General features: G+C 60.5%; 4 protein-coding genes across 10 annotated transcripts; 3 read left to right on the plus strand and 1 right to left on the minus strand.

Moving 5' to 3' along the window:
* Positions 1 to 393: 393 nt before the first annotated feature.
* On the plus strand, positions 394 to 2,605 carry CIMAP1B (ciliary microtubule associated protein 1B). 2 transcript variants are annotated; one of them, XM_012789513.2, is made up of 7 exons: positions 394 to 473; positions 830 to 972; positions 1,209 to 1,412; positions 1,681 to 1,785; positions 1,946 to 2,067; positions 2,179 to 2,313; positions 2,460 to 2,605. In XM_012789513.2, the coding sequence occupies exons 2-7, from the start codon at positions 864 to 866 to the stop codon at positions 2,547 to 2,549; spliced, it is 765 nt and encodes a 254-aa protein (XP_012644967.1). In that variant the 5' UTR covers positions 394 to 473; positions 830 to 863; the 3' UTR covers positions 2,550 to 2,605. The 2 variants fall into 2 exon arrangements, with proteins under 2 accessions (XP_012644967.1, XP_012644968.1); XM_012789514.2 differs by having other exon boundaries at positions 2,469 to 2,605.
* A 129-nt stretch (positions 2,606 to 2,734) lies between these two features.
* Positions 2,735 to 7,009, plus strand: TYMP (thymidine phosphorylase). Of its 4 annotated transcripts, XM_012789506.3 has the most exons (10): positions 2,743 to 3,193; positions 3,386 to 3,618; positions 3,773 to 3,975; positions 4,434 to 4,532; positions 4,912 to 5,041; positions 5,363 to 5,481; positions 5,870 to 6,032; positions 6,130 to 6,360; positions 6,445 to 6,585; positions 6,835 to 7,009. In XM_012789506.3, exons 2-10 carry the CDS (start codon positions 3,396 to 3,398, stop codon positions 6,990 to 6,992), a joined length of 1,467 nt encoding a protein of 488 aa, XP_012644960.2. In that variant the 5' UTR covers positions 2,743 to 3,193; positions 3,386 to 3,395; the 3' UTR covers positions 6,993 to 7,009. The 4 variants fall into 4 exon arrangements, with proteins under 4 accessions (XP_075862992.1, XP_075862993.1, XP_012644960.2 ...); XM_076006877.1 differs by having other exon boundaries at positions 2,735 to 3,193; positions 6,130 to 6,585; XM_076006878.1 differs by lacking the exon at positions 4,434 to 4,532 and having other exon boundaries at positions 2,737 to 3,193.
* A 180-nt stretch (positions 7,010 to 7,189) lies between these two features.
* On the plus strand, positions 7,190 to 9,221 carry SCO2 (synthesis of cytochrome C oxidase 2). 2 transcript variants are annotated; one of them, XM_076006880.1, is made up of 3 exons: positions 7,311 to 7,332; positions 7,439 to 7,484; positions 8,380 to 9,221. In XM_076006880.1, the coding sequence occupies exons 2-3, from the start codon at positions 7,447 to 7,449 to the stop codon at positions 9,182 to 9,184; spliced, it is 843 nt and encodes a 280-aa protein (XP_075862995.1). In that variant the 5' UTR covers positions 7,311 to 7,332; positions 7,439 to 7,446; the 3' UTR covers positions 9,185 to 9,221. The 2 variants fall into 2 exon arrangements, with proteins under 2 accessions (XP_012644976.2, XP_075862995.1); XM_012789522.3 differs by lacking the exons at positions 7,311 to 7,332; positions 7,439 to 7,484 and adding an exon at positions 7,190 to 7,299.
* Positions 9,222 to 9,293: 72 nt separating this feature from the next.
* NCAPH2 (non-SMC condensin II complex subunit H2) lies at positions 9,294 to 21,166 on the minus strand. 2 transcript variants are annotated; one of them, XM_012789520.3, is made up of 20 exons: positions 20,860 to 21,166; positions 15,137 to 15,238; positions 14,219 to 14,274; positions 14,019 to 14,103; positions 13,871 to 13,939; positions 13,654 to 13,733; positions 13,431 to 13,576; positions 12,962 to 13,045; positions 12,395 to 12,525; positions 11,665 to 11,736; positions 11,276 to 11,342; positions 11,047 to 11,154; positions 10,817 to 10,870; positions 10,602 to 10,672; positions 10,418 to 10,511; positions 10,258 to 10,326; positions 10,094 to 10,149; positions 9,909 to 10,010; positions 9,659 to 9,808; positions 9,294 to 9,592 (listed from the first exon to the last, which is right to left on the minus strand). In XM_012789520.3, exons 1-20 carry the CDS (start codon positions 20,965 to 20,967, stop codon positions 9,452 to 9,454), a joined length of 1,845 nt encoding a protein of 614 aa, XP_012644974.1. In that variant the 5' UTR covers positions 20,968 to 21,166; the 3' UTR covers positions 9,294 to 9,451. The 2 variants fall into 2 exon arrangements, with proteins under 2 accessions (XP_012644974.1, XP_012644973.1); XM_012789519.3 differs by having other exon boundaries at positions 10,258 to 10,329.
* Between the last annotated feature and the right edge of the window lie 141 nt (positions 21,167 to 21,307).

Consider the following 21,307-nt stretch of genomic DNA (forward strand, 5'->3'; position numbering starts at 1 on the left):
TCAACTTACATGAGTATTTTGTGGCCCACCACATGATTATTTTTTGCAAATATTCCATGGGCTTAAATAGATGCAAAACTCTCTCTCTACATACAATTAAATTGAGCTTGGTGTTTGTATTATTCAATTCCTTTATCCCTATACCTGTTTTTTGTCTGCAGATCTGTCTAATTCTGGGATGGGTGTACTGAAGCTTGGGGAAGGGCGAGGGCGGCATTCTGGTCTGCAGCCCACCCTACCGTCCCACCAGAGTCCAGGGCCCCCAGGACAGGCCTCCTTTACCGCTGGGGGGAGGCAGGCGCAGAGACCGGTTGTGGGGGTGGGGGGTAGTCAGTCTGGTTGCCAGGAAGCAGACCCGGACACAATGGGGTCTGGGAGCCGGGCAGGGCGGGAGGGTGTGTGTGCGTGTGGGGGGGGTCCAGTCACCTCGCTTTGATGTGTTTTCCCACACCCGGGGCCACCGCCCACAGCAGGTCAGTGCATCCCGGCCCGTGCGGCCCCTCCTCCGGCACCCTGTCCCAGCACCACTAAAATACCCTGTTCCCCACAGACCCAGGGACTCCCAGAAGTCTGGGTCCAAACTTGGCGCTCATGGGTTTAGTGCCACAGCACATCGGACCTCCCCACCCCAGACCCCTGCTGAACTTGTTTCTGGGTAGGGGGCAGAGACCGCTCCCCCCAACCCCCCAAGTCGGGGAAAGCCACCGTTTGTTTTCCTGGCGCCTGGGATACGGGATGGGCCCCGCCCCCGGGCCGCGCTGATCCCGGGGACCGGGCAGCGCGTCCGGCGCGTCTGAGGTGGAGGGCCCGCGCCACGGTCTGTCCGCAGGTGCTGCAAGCCGTGAGCGCCCACGACCCGCGCCATGGGCTCCAACATCTGGGTTGGCACCTGGCGGCCACACCGGCCCCGCGGCCCCATCTCGGCGCACTTCAGAGGCCCGGGGCCCAAATACAAGCTGCCAGCGAACACCGGTAGCAGGGGCGGGCTCCGCGGTGGGGGGTGGGCCGGTGCCGGGGGAGAGGAGAGCCCAGGGAGGTCTGTGTCTGGACCCGGTGTGGGGTCCTGGCGCGCGGGGCTGAGGACAGGAACGAAGCGGGCGGGCCGATGCTCCCCGCACCGAGAACTGCGCCCGGGAGGGAGGAGGGGTCTGCGCGGGGACGGAGGGCGGTTCGCCCGGCCACTTGGTGATGCCCGGACGGCCCCGCAGGCTACATCCTGCACGACCCGTCGCGGCCCCGCGCCCCCGCCTTCACCTTCGGCGCGAGCCTCCCCACGCAGCGGACGACGTGCGGCCCCGGGCCCAGCCACCTGGTGCCCGCCAACATTACCGTGCGCGGCCGCGACGGCACGCCCGCCTACTCCATCCTTGGCCGCCTGCGCCACTCAGCGCCTTTCCGCACCCCCGGACCGGGTCAGGACCCTGGGGCCCCGGGCACCCCCACGCAGGCTGCCTCCAGGGAGGCCCACCTGGGATTCCCCCACCTGAACCCCGAGCTCCCCTCGGGTGCCCTAACGCCCCATATTCGGCAGCCCCATATCCGGATCTCAGAACCCAGAACCCCGATCCTCCCCGGGGCTTGACAAATCGTGGCTTCAATTCTCCCAGCCCCAGGACCCCATCACCGGTTCCCACCAGGCCCCCCTACCCGTTCCCGCCCACACCCTTGGTTCCCCCGCAGGCAGGTACTTCCCGGAGCGAGCTGGGAACGCGACGTACCCCAGCGCGCCTCGGCACAGCATCGCTCCCCGAAACTGGGGTATACCCGCGGAGCGCCAGGCCCCAGGTGAGGTTCGGAAGACAGCACCTGCGACCTGCCCACCCCGGACCCCAGGCCGCGCTCCAGGCGCTGGGACCACCCCGCACTCGCACCCGAGGGGAGCCCCCGTGCCTGTCCGCAATGACACACCCCTGCCCCAGCCGAACCCTCGCTGGCCCCTTCCCAGGTCCTGCGTCCTACAACGTGCCCTCGCTCCTGGGCCCGCGCGTCATCAGCAAAGTCTCGGCCCCAACGTACTCCATCTACGGGCGCAGAACAGTGGGCAGCTGCTACGAGGACCTCAGCAAGGTGGGGGAGGGGCCGTCGGGCTCAGCATAGCCAGGGGCCAACGGGGAGGGCCGCGCCTCTGGCCGGCGGGGAATGGAGGCCAGACCCAGCACCCCTTCCGCCCTCCCGCAGACTCCGGGCCCCAGCGCCTACCAAGAGGTGAACCCTGGGGTCTACAAGTCCCGGGCCCCCCAGTTCACGATGCTACCGCGGACTTCGATTCCCCGAGACAGCACGCCGGGGCCCGCAGCCTACAACGTGGACAAGGTGGTCGGGATCCCAGGGTCAAGGGTCAGAAGCGGGGGATGAGGGTCTAAGGTCTGAGGTATGGGCTCAGGGCTCTCCGGGGGTACAGGGGTCCCAGCGCGAAGCGGGACGGCTGGGTCCGCGAGGTCAGCGGCGTCTCCTGCCAGGGCCTGCAGTACCGGAAGCCTGGTGGCTGGACCTTCGGAATCCGGCACTCAGACTACCTGGCCAGGATGGTGACCGACGTGGACAACTGACCGGCCGGCCGGGCGGGCGCGGCCCCACAAGTGTCTGCTTAAAGTTTCTGAGCCAGTGTCGCGTCCGCCTGTCTGTGTGCGCGCCCGCGCGCCCGGGGTCCCGGCGAGGCTAGGGCGGGGCCGGGCGTCCGGGAAGTCGGACCTTTGGAACCCGTCCGAGGGCGGGGCCGAGTGTCCCCGCGAGGCCAGGTCGGGAGACGGAGGGTCTGGGCGGTGACCGACCGTCGAACCCCCCCGGGACGGGTGGAAGGGTGCACTCCGGACCCACAGACTCCGGAGACCCCGGCAAGCTGGACGGGATGGGCCGGTGACCCCACCTGCCGCCCCTCTGGGCCCTCCAATTCCCGTAAGCCCTGCACCCCGCCAGCCACTTTGAGGAAGTCCTGCACCCGCCATCCACTTTGGGGAGAGGCCAGGAGCGTAGCCAGCAGGACTTCCTTGAGGCGGCGCTTGGCGAGCCCCACTTAACTGAGGGAACGGCCCCGCCCGCCCGCTGTCCGTGGGCTGCTACTGACCGCCGCGGACCTGCTGCTGCCCGCAGGCGACGGACGGGCGCGCCCCGAGTGAACCCCGCGGTCGGGACCCCGCGGCTGCGCGCAAGGCAGAACCCAAGCAGAGCGGGCAGGGGCTGCGGTGCTGAACAGGTATGGGCAGGTGCAAGCTGCGAGGTGGGAAGCGGGAACTACAGAGAAAGAAACGGACACGGCGACACAGACAAGGGACAGAGGGGTGGCACCAGAGAGACACGCAGGGACAGGGTCGGGACAGGAGCGCGTGGCCGCAGGGACAAGGACACAGGCGGCAGCGGGTTCCAGAGGAGTCTGGCATCCCCGCAGGCCCGGAGCTATGGCAGCAACAGCGACCCCAGGAGCCCAGGCTCCACCCGCCCCGGTAGGGCCTGGTGACCTCTCGGGGGAAGGGAGCCGGGGACTTCCTGACGCCCGGTCAGAGCCCAAGCAGCTTCCGGAGCTGATCCGCATAAAGCGGGATGGAGGCCGCCTGAGCGAGGCGGACATCAGAGGCTTCGTGGACGCTGTGGTGAACGGGCGCGCGCAGGGCGCACAGATCGGTGCGTGGGGAGGACTGGGCCCTTCTGACCCTGATCTGGGAGGTCAGCTCCCAGAGACTGTCCGTCCCTGGGAGGGCCACACCCCTCACTGGCCCCGGGGATGACCCACTGCTTTGGGGACACCGTCCTCACCATAATAATGCTTCACACCCAGGCGCCATGCTCATGGCCGTCCGACTGCAGGGCATGGATCTGGAGGAGACCTCAGCTCTGACCCGGGCACTGGCTGAGTCTGGACAGCAGCTGGAGTGGCCAAAGGCCTGGCGCCAGCAGCTGGTGGACAAACATTCCACAGGGGGTGTGGGTGACAAGGTCAGCCTGGTGCTGGCACCTGCCCTGGCTGCATGTGGCTGCAAGGTTAGAGACCACCTCCTCTCCAGACCAGAACCTCTGACCCCAGAGAGCCAGCAACCAAGCCATCCACAGGCAGCTCCCCACCCCACCCCTGGCCCAGACAGAGCCCTCAAAGACAGGACCCAAGCTTCTTGCCACCCCCATAGAACTTGGGTCCCCCTGAGGCCCCAGACTAGGCCCCTTGCAACAGAACCAAGTTGGGGGGGGGACACAGTACCTTTCTCCCCCTGTCTCCTAGTCTTGTGTCCCCAGGGCTGGGTACCCACCTCCTCCCCAACGGACACCAGGCCCTCAACCAGGAAATTTTCATTTTCATTCCCTCTCCACCAGCTGGGCACCCACTAAAACTGCTTAAACACTGTTTAAGTCCAGCATAAGTCCTACCCAGGGAAGGTGAGGGAGCATGTGTAGGTGGGGGTGAGAGGCACTGTGCAGGTGTACTCAGCATCCCTGCCCACCAGGTGCCCATGATCAGTGGACGTGGCCTGGCACACACAGGGGGCACCTTGGATAAGCTGGAGTCTGTCCCTGGATTCAACGTCATCCAGAGCCCAGAGCAGGTACGAGGCCACCCACTGGCAGTTGATCTCAGCTCACGGAGACCTTGGCCAGAATCACGGGTAGATCATTAAGATCACTAATGAAGATACTGACCAAAGTTATTCATGGGCCTCTGATAGTCAGTGGACTTAGGTCAGATCATCAGTGGAACTTTGACCGGGATCATTAATGTGGACTTGGTCAAAACCACCGATCATCAAGGGGCCATAAAACAGTGATCAGAATTTTGACAAAACAAAGGTCAGAGTCAATGCTGAGGATTTATCGCAAGCATTCACAGGTCACGGGTCCTAGTCCTGGATCTCTGTCAAGGCTGCTGCTGAGTCCTGTGATGGGGTTATTGATCTGGGTCACGGGGGATGGGGGCTGTCTGACCAGATGCAGGCACTGCTGGAGCAAGTGGGCTGCTGCATTGTGGGGCAGAGTAAGAAACTGGTTCCTGGGGATGGAATCCTGTATGCAGCCAGAGATGTGACAGCCACCGTGGACAGCCTGCCACTCATCACAGGTGACATGACCCGACTCCAGGGCCCACCTGCTGCAGGTTACAGAGCCCTGACTTCTGACCTCACAGCCAGGGTCCTTTCATTAGGGGTGACCTGACAGTGGGACCTCCCCCAATCACAGTGTCCCCTCATCACAGGATGCCTGACCACCAACTCATGGGGGTGACCTGACTCACAACCGGCTCAGTGTGGCCACCCCATCCCAGGGGACTTCGCCCTCAATGCCCAGGGCCCATGACCCCTCCTGCCCCTAGGGTTGGCATCCCTCAAGTCTCCCAGGGAGACTTTTGGCCCTCCATTGTCCCCTGCTGTCTCCCCGACAGCCTCCATCCTCAGCAAGAAGGTCGTGGAGGGACTGTCCGCGCTGGTGGTGGACGTTAAGTTCGGAGAGGCTGCCGTCTTCCCGAACCAGGAGCAGGCCCGGGAGCTGGCGAGAGCGCTGGTGAGCACCCTGCCTGCTGGAGCCTGTGGCCCCTCCGTGGGGCCCCCGCGTGCCTACGGCCTCTCCGCGGGGCTGGGCCTCTTAATGTGGACCTGACCGGCCCTCCCCCCTCTACTCGCGCCCGCCTCGCCATCCTGCTTTCGGTGTCCCGTCCCTCCCTCCGTGACACCCAACCCCCAGAACCTGGCCTCTGGCCTGGGACGACCACCCGAGAGGCCAGGCACAAGGTCCTTCTGGCCCCCAGCGCTGAAGTCTGGCACAGCGCCCGCTCCGGTCCCCACCCTAAGCCTTCCTTGCCCTCATCCTGGGGGCTGGCAACCCAGGGTGCAGCAGAGGCCAGGCCTGTGGTGGCGCCAGGCCGGGTCCCCGCTGAACCACGACTCTGCAGGTTGGCGTGGGCGCGGGCCTGGGGCTTCGGGTCGCCGCAGCCCTGACCGCCATGGACAAGCCCCTGGGCCACAACGTGGGCCACGCCCTGGAGGTGGAGGAGGCGCTGCTGTGCATGGACGGCGCAGGGCCGTCGGACCTCCGGGACCTGGTCACTAAGCTCGGTGAGGGGCAGGCAGGGCGGCGGCGGCGGGGGGTTCCAGCTAGGCCGGCCCGCGCGGTGCCCGCCCCGGCCCAGCCTAAGCCCCGCCCCGCCGGCAGGGGGCGCCCTGCTCTGGCTCAGCGGACAGGCCCAGACGCAGGCGGAGGGCACCGCGCGGGTGGCCGCAGCGCTGGACGACGGCTCGGCCCGCGGCCGCTTCGAGCAGATGCTGGCGGGGCAGGGCGTAGACCCGGGCCTGGCCCGAGCGCTGTGCTCCGGGAGCCCCGCGCAGCGCCGGCAGCTGCTGCCGCGCGCCCAGGAGCAAGAGGAACTGCTTTCACCTGCGGACGGTGAGCGCCGGAGGAGCCCGCCCGTCCCCGGCCCCGGCCCCGGCCCCGCGCCCCCGCGCCCCGCTCAACGCCCTCTCCCCGCAGGCACGGTGGAGCTGATCCATGCGATGCCGCTGGCCCTTGTGCTGCACGAGCTCGGAGCTGGACGCAGCCGCGCGGGCGATGCGCTCCGCCTGGGGGTGGGCGCCGAGCTGCTGGTCGACGTGGGCCAGAGGCTGCGCCGCGGTGAGCGCCGCCCCCGCCCGCCCGCTCTCGCCCTCGCCCCGCCCCGGCCGCCCCCGCCCCGCCCCGCCCCGCCCCGGCCGCCCCCGCCCCGCCCCGCCCCGGCCGCCCCCGCCCCGCCCCGGCCGCCCCCGCCCCGCCCCGCCCCGGCCGCCCCCGCCCCGGCCGCCCCCGCCCCGGCCGCCCCGCCCCGCCCCGCCCCGCCCGCCCTCGCCCCGCCCGCCCGCTGACCGCCCCTCCGCCGCCCCGCAGGGACGCCGTGGCTCCGCGTGCACCGGGACGGCCCCCCGCTCAGCGGCCCGCAGCGCCGGGCCCTGCAGGAGGCGCTCGTGCTCTCAGACCGTGCGCCCTTCGCCGCCCCCTCGCCCTACGCCGAGCTCGTCCTGCCGCCGACCGGCGCGCAGCAATAAAGCCCTACCGCCGCAAAGCCGTGTCCGTGCCTGGCGCGCCGGGGGCCCGGGCGGCAGCGCGCGGGGGAGGGCGGGAGGGCGCGGGGCGCGAAAGCCTCGCAGCCTCGCTGGACACGTGACTTCCCACGGGCACGCCACCCTTCGCCCGTGCGCGGCGCTGTTGGCGCATGCGTCGTGGAGACGGCGCGAATCCCTTGGTCCCGGCGTGCAGCGCGGGGGAGGCGGGGCTGCTGCGAGACCCGGAAGCACGGGGCGGCCGGTGCTGCTTCCGGGGCGGGCTGCTCGGACTCATTACCCCCGCCGCGAGGTGCGGACCCCGGGGTCTGAGGGGAGGGGACAGCCCGCGCCTGGGACGCGCTCGGCTCTGCGGGGCCGGCAGCGGCGCGTTGCCACCTGGTGCGCCGGACGGAGAGTCGAGTCTGGGGAGACGCCGGGAAGGGAGGTGTCCCGAAGCATGCACGGGTTGTCTTCGGCGGCTAGCACAGTTATAAGGTGCTCGGGTCTCGCGCGTCGCTTCGGGCGGTCCTCAGACCAGTGTGACCACGAGGTGGTCTGGAAATGGTCCAGAGAGGGAGCGACAAGCCGGAGCTCAGACGGCACAGCAGCCGGGGAACCGTCCGGCCTGGGGGTGGAGGCCACAAGGGGTCCTCGGGAGGGTTCTCTCAGGTGAGGGGGAGTTCTGAGACCTCCAGGTAGCAAACTTTCCGGGGCCCCGGAAAGGCACGGAGGTCATCAGGCAAGGGCAGGGTGTGCGCAGTGAGCCAAGATTGGTGCTGTTGGATGTAAAGAGGGTGGGGTTTTGTGGGGAGTAGAAACATCTTCCGTCTTTGCCAGGAAAGGGGCAGAGTTCGAGCTCGTGGATAGGTAGCATTGGTTCTCTGCTGAACTTGGGTGGGTGGGGAGTGGCCAGAGAGCCGAGGTTGAAGTAGTCCGAGATGTCAGGAAAGGGCTGGAGGAGTCAGTTACTTTTCAGGGGTTGCAAACCAGTTATCCACCTCTTTTCAAGAAATGGGTTTATTGCAAATACATACACATGCTCAAGAATCCAGGCAAGGCATGCACTTGGAATGCTCTTCTGTAGTAAGCAGCTCAGCTGCCCAGGTGCAGGACAGGGTGGGTTAAGACAGGCTGAAGTTCCCAGGTTAAAAAGGGACAAGTGACAGGCATGGATAGTGGCCAGGGGTGGGTGATTGGTGCTGCCTAAGCTGTAGTTTAGAGGTTTCAGAGGTGGGGCAGTTCTGAGCTCAGGTGAACACATGCAGACAGGTGGTGAACTTGAGGGTGGGGGTGGTCTTTCAGATAGTGAGTTTGTCTCCAGTTACAGGAGCAGCCCAGGCACCTTCTTGTCTCCTCCCCTCTGGCTCCTGACACTTTTGCTCTTTTCCAGGTCCATGCTGCTACTGGCTCGGGGGCCCAAGGCTTGCCATGGGCTCTCTCAGCTTAAGTCCCGAGTCCTCCCTGGGACCCCAGGAAGCCAGGCCCTGCATTTGAAGTCCTGGCTCTCATCAAGGCAGGGCCCTGCAGAGACCAGTGGGCAGGGCCAGCCCCAGGGCCCTCGGCTAAGAACCAGGATTCTGGTCACAGCCCTCTTTGGGGCTGGACTGGGTGGAGCCTGGCTGGCAGCAAGGGCAGAAAAGGAGCAGTGGCAGCAGCAACGGCGAACAGAGGCCCTGCGGCAGGCGGCTGTAGGCCAGGGTGACTTCAGCCTGCTGGACCACCAAGGCCAGGCTCGCTGCAAGGCTGACTTCCGGGGCCAGTGGGTGCTGATATACTTTGGCTTCACTCACTGCCCCGACATCTGCCCAGATGAGCTGGAGAAGCTGGTGCAGGTGGTGCAGCAGCTGGAAGCCAAGCCAGGCCTGCCTCCAGTGCAGCCTGTCTTCATCACTGTGGACCCTGAGCGGGATGATGTTGCTGCCATGGCCCGATACGTGCAGGACTTCCACCCAAGGCTGCTGGGCCTGACAGGCTCCACTGAACAGGTTGCCCAGGCTAGCCGCAGCTACCGTGTGTACTACAGCGCAGGCCCCAAGGACGAGGACCAAGACTACATTGTGGACCACTCCATCGCCATCTACCTGCTCAACCCAGATGGCCTCTTCACTGACTACTATGGCCGGGGCAGGTCAACTGAGCAGATTGTAGACAGTGTGCAGCGGCACATGGCTGCCTTCCGCAGCGTGCTATCATGAGCTGCCACAAGCTGTCATTAAATGGGGTGCGTTTTCATCTGTGTGTGTCTCTACCAGCAGTCCATGGAGGCCAAGCAGCACTGTCGTTACACAGAGCAGATATAAGGGGTTTCTTTAGGGGTAATGTGGGATGGCAACACCACTTTATTAGGCTGGGCCAGCCAGGAAGCAACACAAGTGAGCCAGAGGCACAGCTCAGGACACATGGGGGATGGGGCTCCCAGGCCCCCAACCCCACCCCACCCCACCCACCTCGGTGTTCCCCACTCAGGGCTGGGCCATGGAGGGGGCAGCATAGGTCTGGAAGCGCTTGTGGGCTCGCTGGTGCGTGAGCAGTCTCAGGGACATTGTGTCCACGGCTGTCTCCAGCCCCGGCTGCTGGGCAATCTCCACCGTGTAGTCGTTGGCCTGCAGGGGCACCCCATCAGAAGGGTCTGGGAACTGGTCCCCTCCCACATACCCCAGGCCACTCACCAGCTGCAAGGAGGCCAACATGGAGCGACACACCTCGAAGGCAGGCTGGCCGGCCACCAGCTTTGCAAAGGGACACCACTCGTTGAGCTGTGGGAACTGTGACACCACCTGGTCCCCGTAGGTGTGGATGTCAAAGGGCAGGTGCTGCTCCTGCACAGGGGAGGGGCACGTTGGCTGCGGCTGCGGGCAGGCCCCGGACAAACCCGAGGCAGGCAACAGGAGGCTCTAGTTCTTGGCAGCACTACCTCACCTGCTCCTGGAGCAGGGGCCGGACAGTGTCCTCCCACTCCCTGACACGCTGGCTCAGCTCTGTCTCCTGCACAAACTTCTGGGAGGTGGCGATGAACAGCTCCTAGGGGGGACCAGTGGCAGCTGCTGCCTTCTGTGCAGGGTCCTGCCCCCCCCCACTGCCCGCCCACTCTGACCGAGGCCTACCACATTCCTTCGAACCAGCTCCTCATAGCTCAGGGACTCCGGCATGGCCTCTGCATCTGGGGCAGGGGCAGATGAGTTGCGGCAGCTGTGGGGCCACTCTCCCCTCCCTCTCATCCTCGGCGGCCCCTCAGCACTCCCCGGCAGCGGCCCACTCTCAGACCTACCCACGGCAGCAGACTCCCTGGGGTTTGCCCCTTCAGGCTCCACGTACTCCTCTGGCTCTAGAAAGTCATCTGCTAAGAGGCAGGAGAGACACCCGCAGGGAGCTGGTCAGCGGGCTGCAGGTGCTGAACCCCGCCACCCAGTCCCCCAGCAGGCACCCACCTGCTGCCCCCAGGTCCTCCAGGGAATCCTCCAGGCGGTCTTCCTCTGAAGGCCACAGCCTCTCCTCAACCCTCGGCAGCCACTGCTTGCCCATCTGTCCAGAGAGACATCTGTAAAGGGCACTGCCCTCTCCCATCGGGAGCCCCATGTGGTCCCACACCACAGCCTAGTGATCGGTACTTGCCTCCCTCCTCTGCAGCTTCCGGAGGGTTTTCAGCTGCTCCTGCACATGCTCCCAGTACAGGACCTCCATGTCTGCAAAGACCTCGTGAGAGTACCCCGCCCAGGTCCACGCCAGTCTACCCACAGCCTCGGGTGACCCCAGGCAGGGGGCTGGGATAGGGGAAGGGAGAGTAAGACTGTCTTTCCTGAGAAAGTGCACATAGGGCCTTAGCTTACCTGCAAAGGATGGGCCCTTTTGCCGGGACCTCCTGTGGTCAGCATGGTCAGCATCTGTGAGAGAACCCAGTCAGCAGGAACCGAGCCAGGGCCCCTGACCTACCCACAGGCCAAGGGCTGCTCACAGCACTGGGGGAAAAGGTGCCAATCCTCCTTCACTGGCCCTGGCCCTGGCCTGGCCCCAGCTCCCAGGGGTCTGGGGTGCCCCACAGCCCACCACCTGCACTCACAGGCAGCCAGGTACCACTGGTGGAAGTCCTGCAGCTTGGCAGCACCCTTCCTCTTGCGCTTCTGTCCTGGAGCCACCTCCACACCAGGGGGCACAGAGTAAGGCCTGCCTGGGGGCAAACAGGGATGGGGTCTCAGAGTGGCCGTGCGTCAGGACGCAGAGCCCACCCACCCCAAACCTAGCGAACCCAGCCACGGGCGCCTGAGTGGAGGTGTCCCCCACCCAGTTACCTTTCTTGAAGGGCTTAGAGTCCAGGGAGTCGAAAGGGTCCAGGCTCTGCCAGGGGTCTGGAGTCTCCTGAGAGAGGACAAGCAGATGTGAGAGGATGAGGGGTGCACACTCTCCCCTCCCGAAGTCCAGACACAAGTGCGGTGACAGCCCAGGGGGGCCAAGCACACTTAATGCAGGGTCACAGAGGAGGACATTCGAGAGAGGGAGCCCAGAGCTGTGGGAGAGGGGACTTGAGATTCTGGGAGGAAGAAGATGCCTTGCAAACGTGAAGGGCCACAGGCTAGGACCACCAAAGGCCAGCAGGAACAGAGGCATGAGGGGCAGACCCGAGGTCCTCCAGTCTGCTCTCCCCTCCCCACCAGGGGGTGCAGGGCCCCAGCACTCCTACCTTCAGCCGGGACACAGGCTCTGGGGCCCCCTCTCGTTCACGCAGCAGGTACCTCCTGGGCAGGGCAGCACTCTGCAAAGAAACAGCCCACGGTCCCCTTCCTCCCCCTTCTCCACCCAAGACTCTGGGCACCCCAGCAGCTCTGCCCCGGGGTCAGTGCCAAGAGCCCTGCAGGGAGTTCTTGGGGGCAGCAGTTCACAGAACAAACACACAAATTAGTAGTCATGGGAGTACTTTTTTTCCTTTAAAAATATGAGAGAAAAGTAGAATGGCAAACTTTCATGTTATTTACCAACCAGAATTAAGAAATGTTAACATTTTCTCCTGTATGCATCAGGCTGGGTCTAGGTTGGACAGAGTTGACCCCTGGGGGTTGAGTGAGGTAGCAAAGGCCCCCAGACCCACCTCTCCTACCAGCCTGACCCCAGAAGAGGCAGCCTCGGAGACCAGCTCCCATCCCAGGTGGCCATGCGCTCCACAGGGCTCAGACCCTAGAACGCCAGCACACCCCTGAGCAGCGGCAGCTCTGCCCGGAGAGGAGAGACACAGATGCTGCAGCCAAAAGCGCTCGCTGCAAGGCTAGGCCTAGGGCTGGCTGCAGGGCAGTCTGACTTCTGGGCAAAGACCAACAGGACATAGCACTGTCCCTCCTGTGTAAGGTAACTCTGCCCAGAGCCAGGGCTCGCCCAGCTGACAGCTCAGCCTCTGCAGGCCTCAGTGTGGGCCCCACCTGCTGTGGGCTCCTGGGCTCCTCAGGCTCCAGGGGACACTGGGGGGCTGTGGCCTCAGGGAGCTCTCCCGCCTCCTCTGCGTCCTCGTCCTCACCCCTGCCACTGGGCATCGGGCCTTCTGGAGAGGTGCCTGGGCAGGAAGCAAGAGCCTGGTCAGCCCCAAGGAGCATGAGGACCAGACGGCAGCAGGGCTGACACCGAGGGGACCCGATAGGCCTCTCCCTCCGAACCCAGAGAACTGAGAGGGGCGCCTCACACTCTTTTTATCACACTAGTGTGCTCTGTCTGGTTTATTCTATTTCTCTGCAAATGCTCCTCTTTAAATGCTGCCATCTATGTCTGCCCACAGAGGAGGCCTGGGAGGGCGATCAGGGCAGACACTGAAGCGAGACGGACAGAGGTTCAGCCGAGGCCAGGGCCTGAGTGCAGCCGCTCCCTGCCCCCACACCACAGGCCTGGGGGAAGCAAGCAGGCAGGCAGGTTGGAGTAGCTGAGAGCAGCACCGTCCGCTGAGCTTGACCTGCCCGGTGCCCTTATAGCCAGGCCTGCCAGGGAGCTCTCCTCACCGGGCTCATGGGAGAGGCCGGGCACAGGAACGGGACTCCCGCACATAGACACTTCCATCAGCTGCTCCTCAGGCCTCTCGGCATCTGGGAGAGACAGGGATTAGGGTCAGCCCACAGCCCAGCCCCTCCCCAGGCTTTCCCACCTGCTGTCTCAAGAGCCCCTCCAAGGGGCCGGCAGGAGGGCAGACCCAGCAGACCCCCGGCCTTGAGCTGGCCAGAGAGAGTGGGGCCCCGCCAGGCATCGGACCCCGGTACTGGGGTGGCCTTGTCAACATACAATCGAGGTACAGCAAGGACTGGTGAGGGGGATAAGTCCCCGCCAACCTATGACCTCCATAGAGCAGAGTAGGCACCTGGGGAGAGGGAACCCCCAAGACCAGAGCTGGCGAGCTCGGGGCACCCTACAGAGCCCCCTGCAGAAGACCCTCTCCTCCTTCCTCCCCACCAAGGCCTGCATCCAAGCCCTCACCCTGCTGGCTCCTTGGCATGGGGGACATGCCCATGGGCTCCACGGGGGACGTGCCCACCGGCTCCAACATGAAGGCCCCTCTGGGGTGGGGGGTGCACGTATTCATCCTGAAATCCTTCCGACTGGCCAGGACCTCGCCCTGATGGCTGTGCTGGCGGAGACACACCTACTGTAGAGACCCTTCCCAGGCAGGCCTCCCTCCCTTGGTGGGCTCAAGCCCTACCTGTACAGGGGGTAGTTGTTCTTCTCCATTTCATCAGGGGCCACCAGGGCCATGGGCAGGAGGGGGACGGTGAGGACCTCCTGCGTGGAGGCCGAGGGTAGGTGAGCAAAAATCCCTCAGACTCCAGGAGGAGAACCCACAAGGAGCAATACCACCTTCTGACACCTACCAGGGGAAGTGCCAGCCCCACCCGAGGTAAAGGGGCTGGGACACTCACATTGGGTGCCAGGTCATTCTTCAGATCCACGTTGGCCCGCGAGTCCGGGAAGTCATCTAGTGACAGCAACTGCGGGGAGGCAGGGGAGCTCACGGGGAGGGGCCCAGGCAAGCACACAGGGGCAGGGCCAACGCCCAGGAAACCTCACCTCATCCTCCGCCTCCAGGGGAGCCCCTGAGCTGGCATCCCCATTGGCCCTGTCTTCCTGCGCCGCAGAGAGCTGCTTGGCCCGCCTGAGAGAGAAGTGCGTACATCCATGGGCATCCCAGGAGGCCGCAGGGGCCGCCCGTAGGCGGAGGCAGAGGCTCAAGGATGGCCTCAGCTCCAGCTCCCACCCCCAGCGCTCACCTCCTGCCAGAGATGAAGTCGAGAGCCTGGTAGACGAGTGAGTAGAGGTACTCCACCTGGTGATCAGGGCAGGCAATGAGGGCACGGAAACCCGCCAGGGCCCACGACCCTCCCCCAAAGCCTCCCCAATCAGATGTCGCCATACACTGCGAAGCTTCCAAGCCTCCAGAACGAGTCCTGCCAATTTTGCCACTAAAAATAATTCCCAAATTAAACTAGTAGTCTCATGAGAAGCACTCTACCAGCGGGGACTACCTACTACTCCCCTCTGCCCCCTGCAGTCCACACAGCGGCAAGCGTGGCCTTCTCAACGTGATGCCCAAGGCAGGCCCCACAGTCCTGGGCCTTCAGGCCCTGCAGACCAGGACTCCTATGCCCAGCGACCGTGCCACCAGGGCCTGCGTCCCTGCTGCTCCTCTGTCCACACTCCTGCCAGCACCCCCACGAGAGCTCCTCCCCGCCAAGCCCTGGCCAGTGCCACCCCATCTACAGGAGCCCCTGCGAGTCTGTGATAGCCACCACTGCTCCTGACAGACCCCTTCCTTTCACCTGCTTCTTGCCCACGCCTCCACAGAACGGTGGTCCCACCACAGGGTGAGGGGCAGGGGTTCCCGAGGTGCTGACAGTGAAGCACTCACAAGGAGGGGCAGAGGAAGGGTGGGATGTGCATGTGCCACCCCGGGCTGCTGCAAGGGGTGCACACCAGGCATCATTGGTCGGGACAACAGAGCCCACCAGCACACGAGACCCTCTCTGCCTGGCCATGCCACTGTGAGTCAGAAACTGTCCTTTGGCGTTAAGAGGTGTCGAGACTTCAGGCGCGAGGCCCAAGGTGCTGGCAAGGCAGGTCAGAGGCGGGGCGTGAGCTCTGCCACCTGCCCCACCAAACTCCAAGACCCCTGGCCAGGCGGGGCCCACCTTCTTACTGTAGACGCAGGCCGAGCCCTGGATCAGCAACGCTGCCTCAATGAAGTTCATCGTGGTTTTGCCTTCGTCAAAAGAAATGCAGATCTGGTCCAGCTGCAAGAAACACCACCAGGGCAAGGGGATGCTGAGGCCCAGTCTGCACTCACTTTTTCCAGGACAGCCACCCACCACCTGCCTCCTCCAGGCCTCTGGCCTGGTCACCCCAGAGCAGCCCCTCAGACAGGTCCAGCTCTGGCTCAACAGTGGTACCTGGATTGTTCTGAAGGGAGAGACAGGTGTCTGTGACCTCCCCCCTGCACTTCCTGCAACAAAAATCTTCCTGTGTTTGGGAAGAAAAAGGCCCCCAGAGCACACCATCCACAAATAGCCAAAGCCGCACACCAGCTCCCTTCAGAAGGCACCGGAAACGCTCTGTGCTGCACCTGCCCCCTCAGGGCCAACTGACAGACTCCAGCAGGAAGACCCCTCCTCACTCCGACAGAAGCAAAGGGAACCTCAAGAGTGGGGAAGACACAGCCAGAATGCTGGGTCTCGGCCAGGTGTGGTGGCTCATGCCTGTAATCCTAGCACTCTGGGAGGCCGAGGCGGGCGGATCACCCAAGGTCACGAGTTTGAAACCAGCCTGAGCAAGAGCGAGACCCCCGTCTCTACTAAAAATAGAAAGAAATTAATTGGCCAAATAAAAATATATAGGGAAAAAAAAATTAGCTGGGCACAGTGGTGTGTGCTAGTAGTCCCAGCTACTTGGGAGGCTGAGGCAGAAGGATCACTTAAGCCCAGGAGTTTGAGGTTGCTGTGAGCTAGGCTGACGCCACAGCACTCTAGCCCAGGCAAAACAGAGTGAGACTCTGTCTCAAAAAAAAAAAAAAAAAAAAAGAGAGAAGAGAAAAATATAAAAAAATGCCGGGTCTCCATCCTTCAAGCAGAGAACTCAGGAAACAGTTCTGAGTAGGTCATTACCCTTCCTCTGCAAGCCCTCGGCCTCCCTGAGCCCCAGCTCCTCTGTCACCCTTTAAACACCAAAGTTCCAGGCTCTACCCTCAGCCTTCTCCTCTGCCCATGGCACACCCCCCGCCACACGCACTCGTCCCTCCTGTGCCCAAGTTGCCAATGATCAAAAGCCCATGCCCAGACGAGCTCTCTCTAAGCTCCAGGGCTGCGCCTGCAGCCACCCACCGAGCATCTCCACAGAGACATCCAAATGTCCACCAACATTTTCTCTCCATACTCCACCCAAGATCTTCCCCACAAAGTGGGCCCTTCTCCTGTCAGCAAACGACACTTTGAAGGCCTACGTGTTTTTCTTAATGCTTCCGTTTTGCTTTTCTGTCTGCCTGGAACACCTGCCCCCACCCGACTGTCCCCAGTATCAATTCTCCTGCAGAGCCTGCCTCAGTGCCCAGGGCCGCCCTGCCACCCCAGTAGTGTGACCTTGTCGCACTGTTTTCAAGTCCCTCCTCCCTTAAGGGGGACTGTGAGCAGCATTAGGGTAACTCCAGCCTCGAGCCCAGTGCCCGACGCTGGTGTCCGGTACATACCCAGTGAACAAGTGAAGCAGTGATGTCAGAGCTAAGCCTGGAAAACACAGGGAAGCTCCCCAGACAGATGAAGGGGGCAGCATTTTAGGAGATGAATGCTCACAAAGAGGCAGGTTGCAGAGACAGGACACAACTACTTAGGAAAATGAGTACTGTGCAAACATGGCCAAAGTGTAGGGTGCTGGGAAGAGGCAAGACTTTAGGCACCACAGTAGCACAAAGGAGGAGGAGGGCCTGGGAGGACATTGTCAAGGGGAGCCCCTTCCATTAGTTCTTTAAGGATAAAGGGAGTCTGTCAGGTCACTGAATGGGGGAGAGAGAAAAGGCACATGAGTCTTTGAAGTGTGAGGAACTGTGCGGAGTGTTCAGGATTGAAGGCCTTGGCCTGAACGATGGGAATGTGAAGGGGGCCCCCTTCCCTTTAGTGACCCTCAGCCCAGTTGCATGAAGAGAACATGGGAGGGGCATGAAGGGCAGGAAGAACCAGCAGCACAGGGGTCCAGGCAAGGGGGAGGCTGGGCCAGAGCGGTGGTCGCTGTGTAGAGGAGCATGGAGTTGGCAGGGGACAGGACTCAGGTTGAGCAGGGGAGGTGAGAGGAGGGAAGGAGCTCAGAACCTGGGGTTTCTGGGAGGGTAGGTTGGGGGGTTATCTAGAGTTCAGTGTGGACATGTTCGATATGAATCTCGGTTAAGACATCCAAGTGATGTTTGAAGTAGGCAGTTGGCCAGGCACAGTGGCTCGCGCCTGTAATCCCAGCAGTTCGGGAGGCCAAAGTAGGAGGATCACTTGAGGCCAAGAGTTCGAGACCAGCCTGAGCAACATAGCAAGCAAGGCCTCATCTCTAAAAAAATAAAAATAAAAAATAAATAAATAAATAAATAAAAATAAATAAAAAATAAAAAAAATTGGCCAGGAGTGTTGGCACACACCTGTAGTCCTAACTACTTGGGAAGCTGAGGCTTGAGCCCAGGAGTTTGAGGTTGCAGTGAGCTACGGATGTACCACTGCACTCTACCAGGGGTAACAAAGCGAGACTCTGTTTCCAAAAAAAAAAAAAAAAAAAAGAAAGGAGGGAAAAGACAAAACTAGAAGCCAGGACTTCAGCGGGTAGAGGTCTGGAAAGCTAGACACATGAGCCTACACACAGAGCCAGGAAGTGGATTTACCAGGTGTCTCCAGGGACCCTGCTTAACACATTGATTGCCACACTAGAAAAAAAAATGTCTTCCTTGGGGCCACAGTGTTTTATTAGGAAAATAGAATAAAAACTTCAAAAACAAAACAATCCAGGGCCAGGCGCGGTGGCTGACGCCTGTAATCCTAGCACTCTAGAAGGCCGAGGCAGGTGGATTGCTCAAGTTCAGGAGTTCGAAACCAGCCTGAGTAACAGCGAAACCCCGTCTCTCCTATAAATAGGAAGAAATTAATTGGCCAACTAATATAAATAGAAAATATTAGCCGGGCATGGTGGTGCATGCATGTAGTCCCAGCTACTCAGGAGGCTGAGGAAGGAGGATCACTTGAGCCCAGGAGTTTGAGGTTGCTGTGAGCTAAAGCTGACACCATGGCACTCTAGCCCAGGCAACAGAAGTGAGACTCTGTCTTAAAAAAAAAAAAAAAAAAAAAAAATCCTTTCTAATTTAATGAAACATTTAATGAAAGTCGAAATTTATTGACTTGTATTCATTTAAGCCACATTTTCAGAATTAATTTGTCAATATTAATGTAACAACAAAAACATTCACAAGTAAGATGTTCACCAACCCACTGCAGGTTGTGACCAGATTTGCTTCACGAGGTCCTGGGGTCAAAACTAGCATGAGTTAAATATAAGTCATATGGCAGTTAATGGGTTAAATTAATCTGGAAACCTGAATACAGAGGCACTCCACCCAGCCCAATTCTCTTCATTTTCTTGGCAGATTGTGCATCAGAGCAGAGAAGGTCAGTAATCAGATGACTGGCTCATTTAACAAACATGAGTGTCCTGTCTCTGCTAACTTAACTGCCTTTATGTGAGCAATCATTCTGCACCCCCCTCCCCGTGTACTGGGCACTCTAAGCACAGGGAAGAGAGCATAAATGCAGTCCGTGCCCTTACAGAATTTACATTCTAGGGTGGAGACAGACCACAAACAAGTAAATAAGTTGAAGAATAGTTTGCAATAAACATTCTAATGTACATAAAGTGCTAAGACAGAGGGAATTACTTTAGACAGGGTGGTCAGCAGACATCTAAACTAAGACCTAAAGGATGAAAAGGACTTAGTCATAAAATAATATTCTGAAGCTGAGCACAATGGCACATGCCTACAATCCTAGCTACTTGGGAGGCTAAAGTGGGAGAACTGCTTAAGCCCAGGAGTTTGAGACCAGCCTGGGCAACACGGTAAGACATTACCTCTCTTATATTAATACACACACACATATACGTTCCCTAGTGTGAGAAGAAAGTATGTAACCTCTGCTCAGAACAAGCTTGGGGTGCTGAAGATTGACTGGTTCAAAAGAATAAGGTAGTGGCCAGATGTGATGGCTCACACCTGTAATCCCAGCACTTTGGGAAGCTGAGGCAGGAGGACTGCCTGAGGCCAGGTGTTTAGGACAAACCTGGGCAACACAGCAAGACCACATCTCTACAAAAAGTTAAAAAAAAAAATCAGCCAGGCATGGTGGCATGCACCTGTAGTCCTAGCTACTCAGGAGGCTGAGGCAGGAGGATCACTTGAGACTAAGAGTTCAACGTTACAGTGAGCTATGATTGCCACTGCATTCCAGCCTGGGCAAGAGAATGAGACCCTATCTCAAAAAAAAAAAAAAAAAAGAAAAGAACATGGTAGAGAATAGCCCAAGATGAAGCTAAAGCATGAAGCTAAGCCAGATTCAGAGGAAGAAGTTTGGGTTTTATTGAGTACAATGGGAAGCCACTGAGAGGTTTAAGGCACGGCAGTGCTGTGGCCCGATTTTAAATTTTTTAAGAGTCGCACTTGCTGCTGGGTGGAGCATGGATTGGTCAGGAATAAAAACAGGGGTAGGGAGCCCAGACAGGAAGGTTTTACATAAATCCAGGCCAGAGACAATGGTGGCTTGGAAGAAACAGAGAACAGATTAATTAAAGTGATATTCTGGTATATAACTGATGGAATTCATGGGTGAACAGGGTGTGGAATGTGGAGCTTCACTATGGCAGCACTTAGCTTTCGCCTTTGGTCGACAGAGATGAGGAAGACTAGGGTTTGAGCAGAAAAACAAAGAGCTCCCCTTTAAACATGTTAAATCTGAGATATTTGTGTGACATCCTAGTGAATGTCAAGAAAGCAGCTAGATATGTAAAAGTAGATTCAGAGGAAAGACCTCAGATGGAGGTATAAACCTGAGAGTTGTCCTCATATGTGCGATATTTTACATTATGAAAATAAGTGAGATTGTTTAGGGGGAAATGTGTCAGAAGATGACCCAGGCCCCCTCCTGAGGAACTCAACACTTAGAGACTGGTTAGGACAGAAAAAGTAGGTAGTGGAATAGGAAGAAAATCATACTACCATTGTTTCAAAAAGGAGAGAGTGGCCAATCCAGTAAATGCTGCTGAGTTGAAAAAGATGACACTATTGTACCTTGGATTCAGTAGGATGAGGTCACTGTTGATCAAGACAAGAGACATTTAAGTGCAGTGGAAGCCAGACTGCACTGGGCTGAGGAGTGAAAATGAAGGGCAGAGATGGAGTAGACAGCTCCTTAACAGAGGTCTAAGCAGAGCTGTCAAATATGGAAGACTAAGTGCTGACAGGATGAGACACGGCAGTAGCTTGAAACTGGTTTGAACACCCCAGATAAGAAATCCCTCTTACGTGGTAATCCAGAGCTTTCAAACACACAAACATGCACACTATAACTGAAACAAAGATGGTAACAGTTTCTAGTCTATTCCATTAGAGACAAATGCTGATCACCACCCACTAAATCGATTTCACGGATCACTAACGGCTAGAGACGTGCAATGACAGCTCCGGGCCAACCCAGCGAGAGATTCTGGGAGGCAGGGTGGAATCAGAAAAGAAGCGAGTCTGAGGACGAGCGCTGCCAGAGGGCCAGATGGCCACAGGCGAGGAGGTGGCGGAACCGCTCGCAGCTCCGGGCCCAGAGCGCCCGCCCTGCACCATTCCCGCCGCCCTCACCTCCTCCAGATACTCGCCCAGCTGGGCCGCCACGTCCACCTCCCAGTTCTTGGTGAGGTCGCGGATGGGCTGCAAGAGGTGGGCGAAGCGCGCCTCCACGTCCTCCATGTCCGGGAGGGGCCGGGCGGCAAGAGGGCCGCAGGACCGGCTTCCGAGGAATACGGTGTACTCAACCCGCCACTAGTTCTGGCGCCATTTTGCTGTTCCCGCCCAGGAAAGTACTCAAAGCAGCGACACGCGCATATCTATGACGTAACACGAGCCAAGGCCCTGAGAACAGGACCTCGGTGCCTCTCTGCAGGAACACACCGGAAAGGCCACAGGGCGCACTGGAGGGGGACCGGAAGGGCGGGACTTGGCCTGCCGTGGGAGGGGCCCGGCGGGCGGTGCGTGGGTTTGGAGGGGTGGGACTTTGGCCTACCGCGGATAGGCGGGACTTGGGCTGCCG

Source organism: Microcebus murinus, chromosome 10 (assembly GCF_040939455.1).
Source record: "Microcebus murinus isolate Inina chromosome 10, M.murinus_Inina_mat1.0, whole genome shotgun sequence".
NCBI classification, from domain to species: Eukaryota; Metazoa; Chordata; class Mammalia; order Primates; family Cheirogaleidae; genus Microcebus; species Microcebus murinus.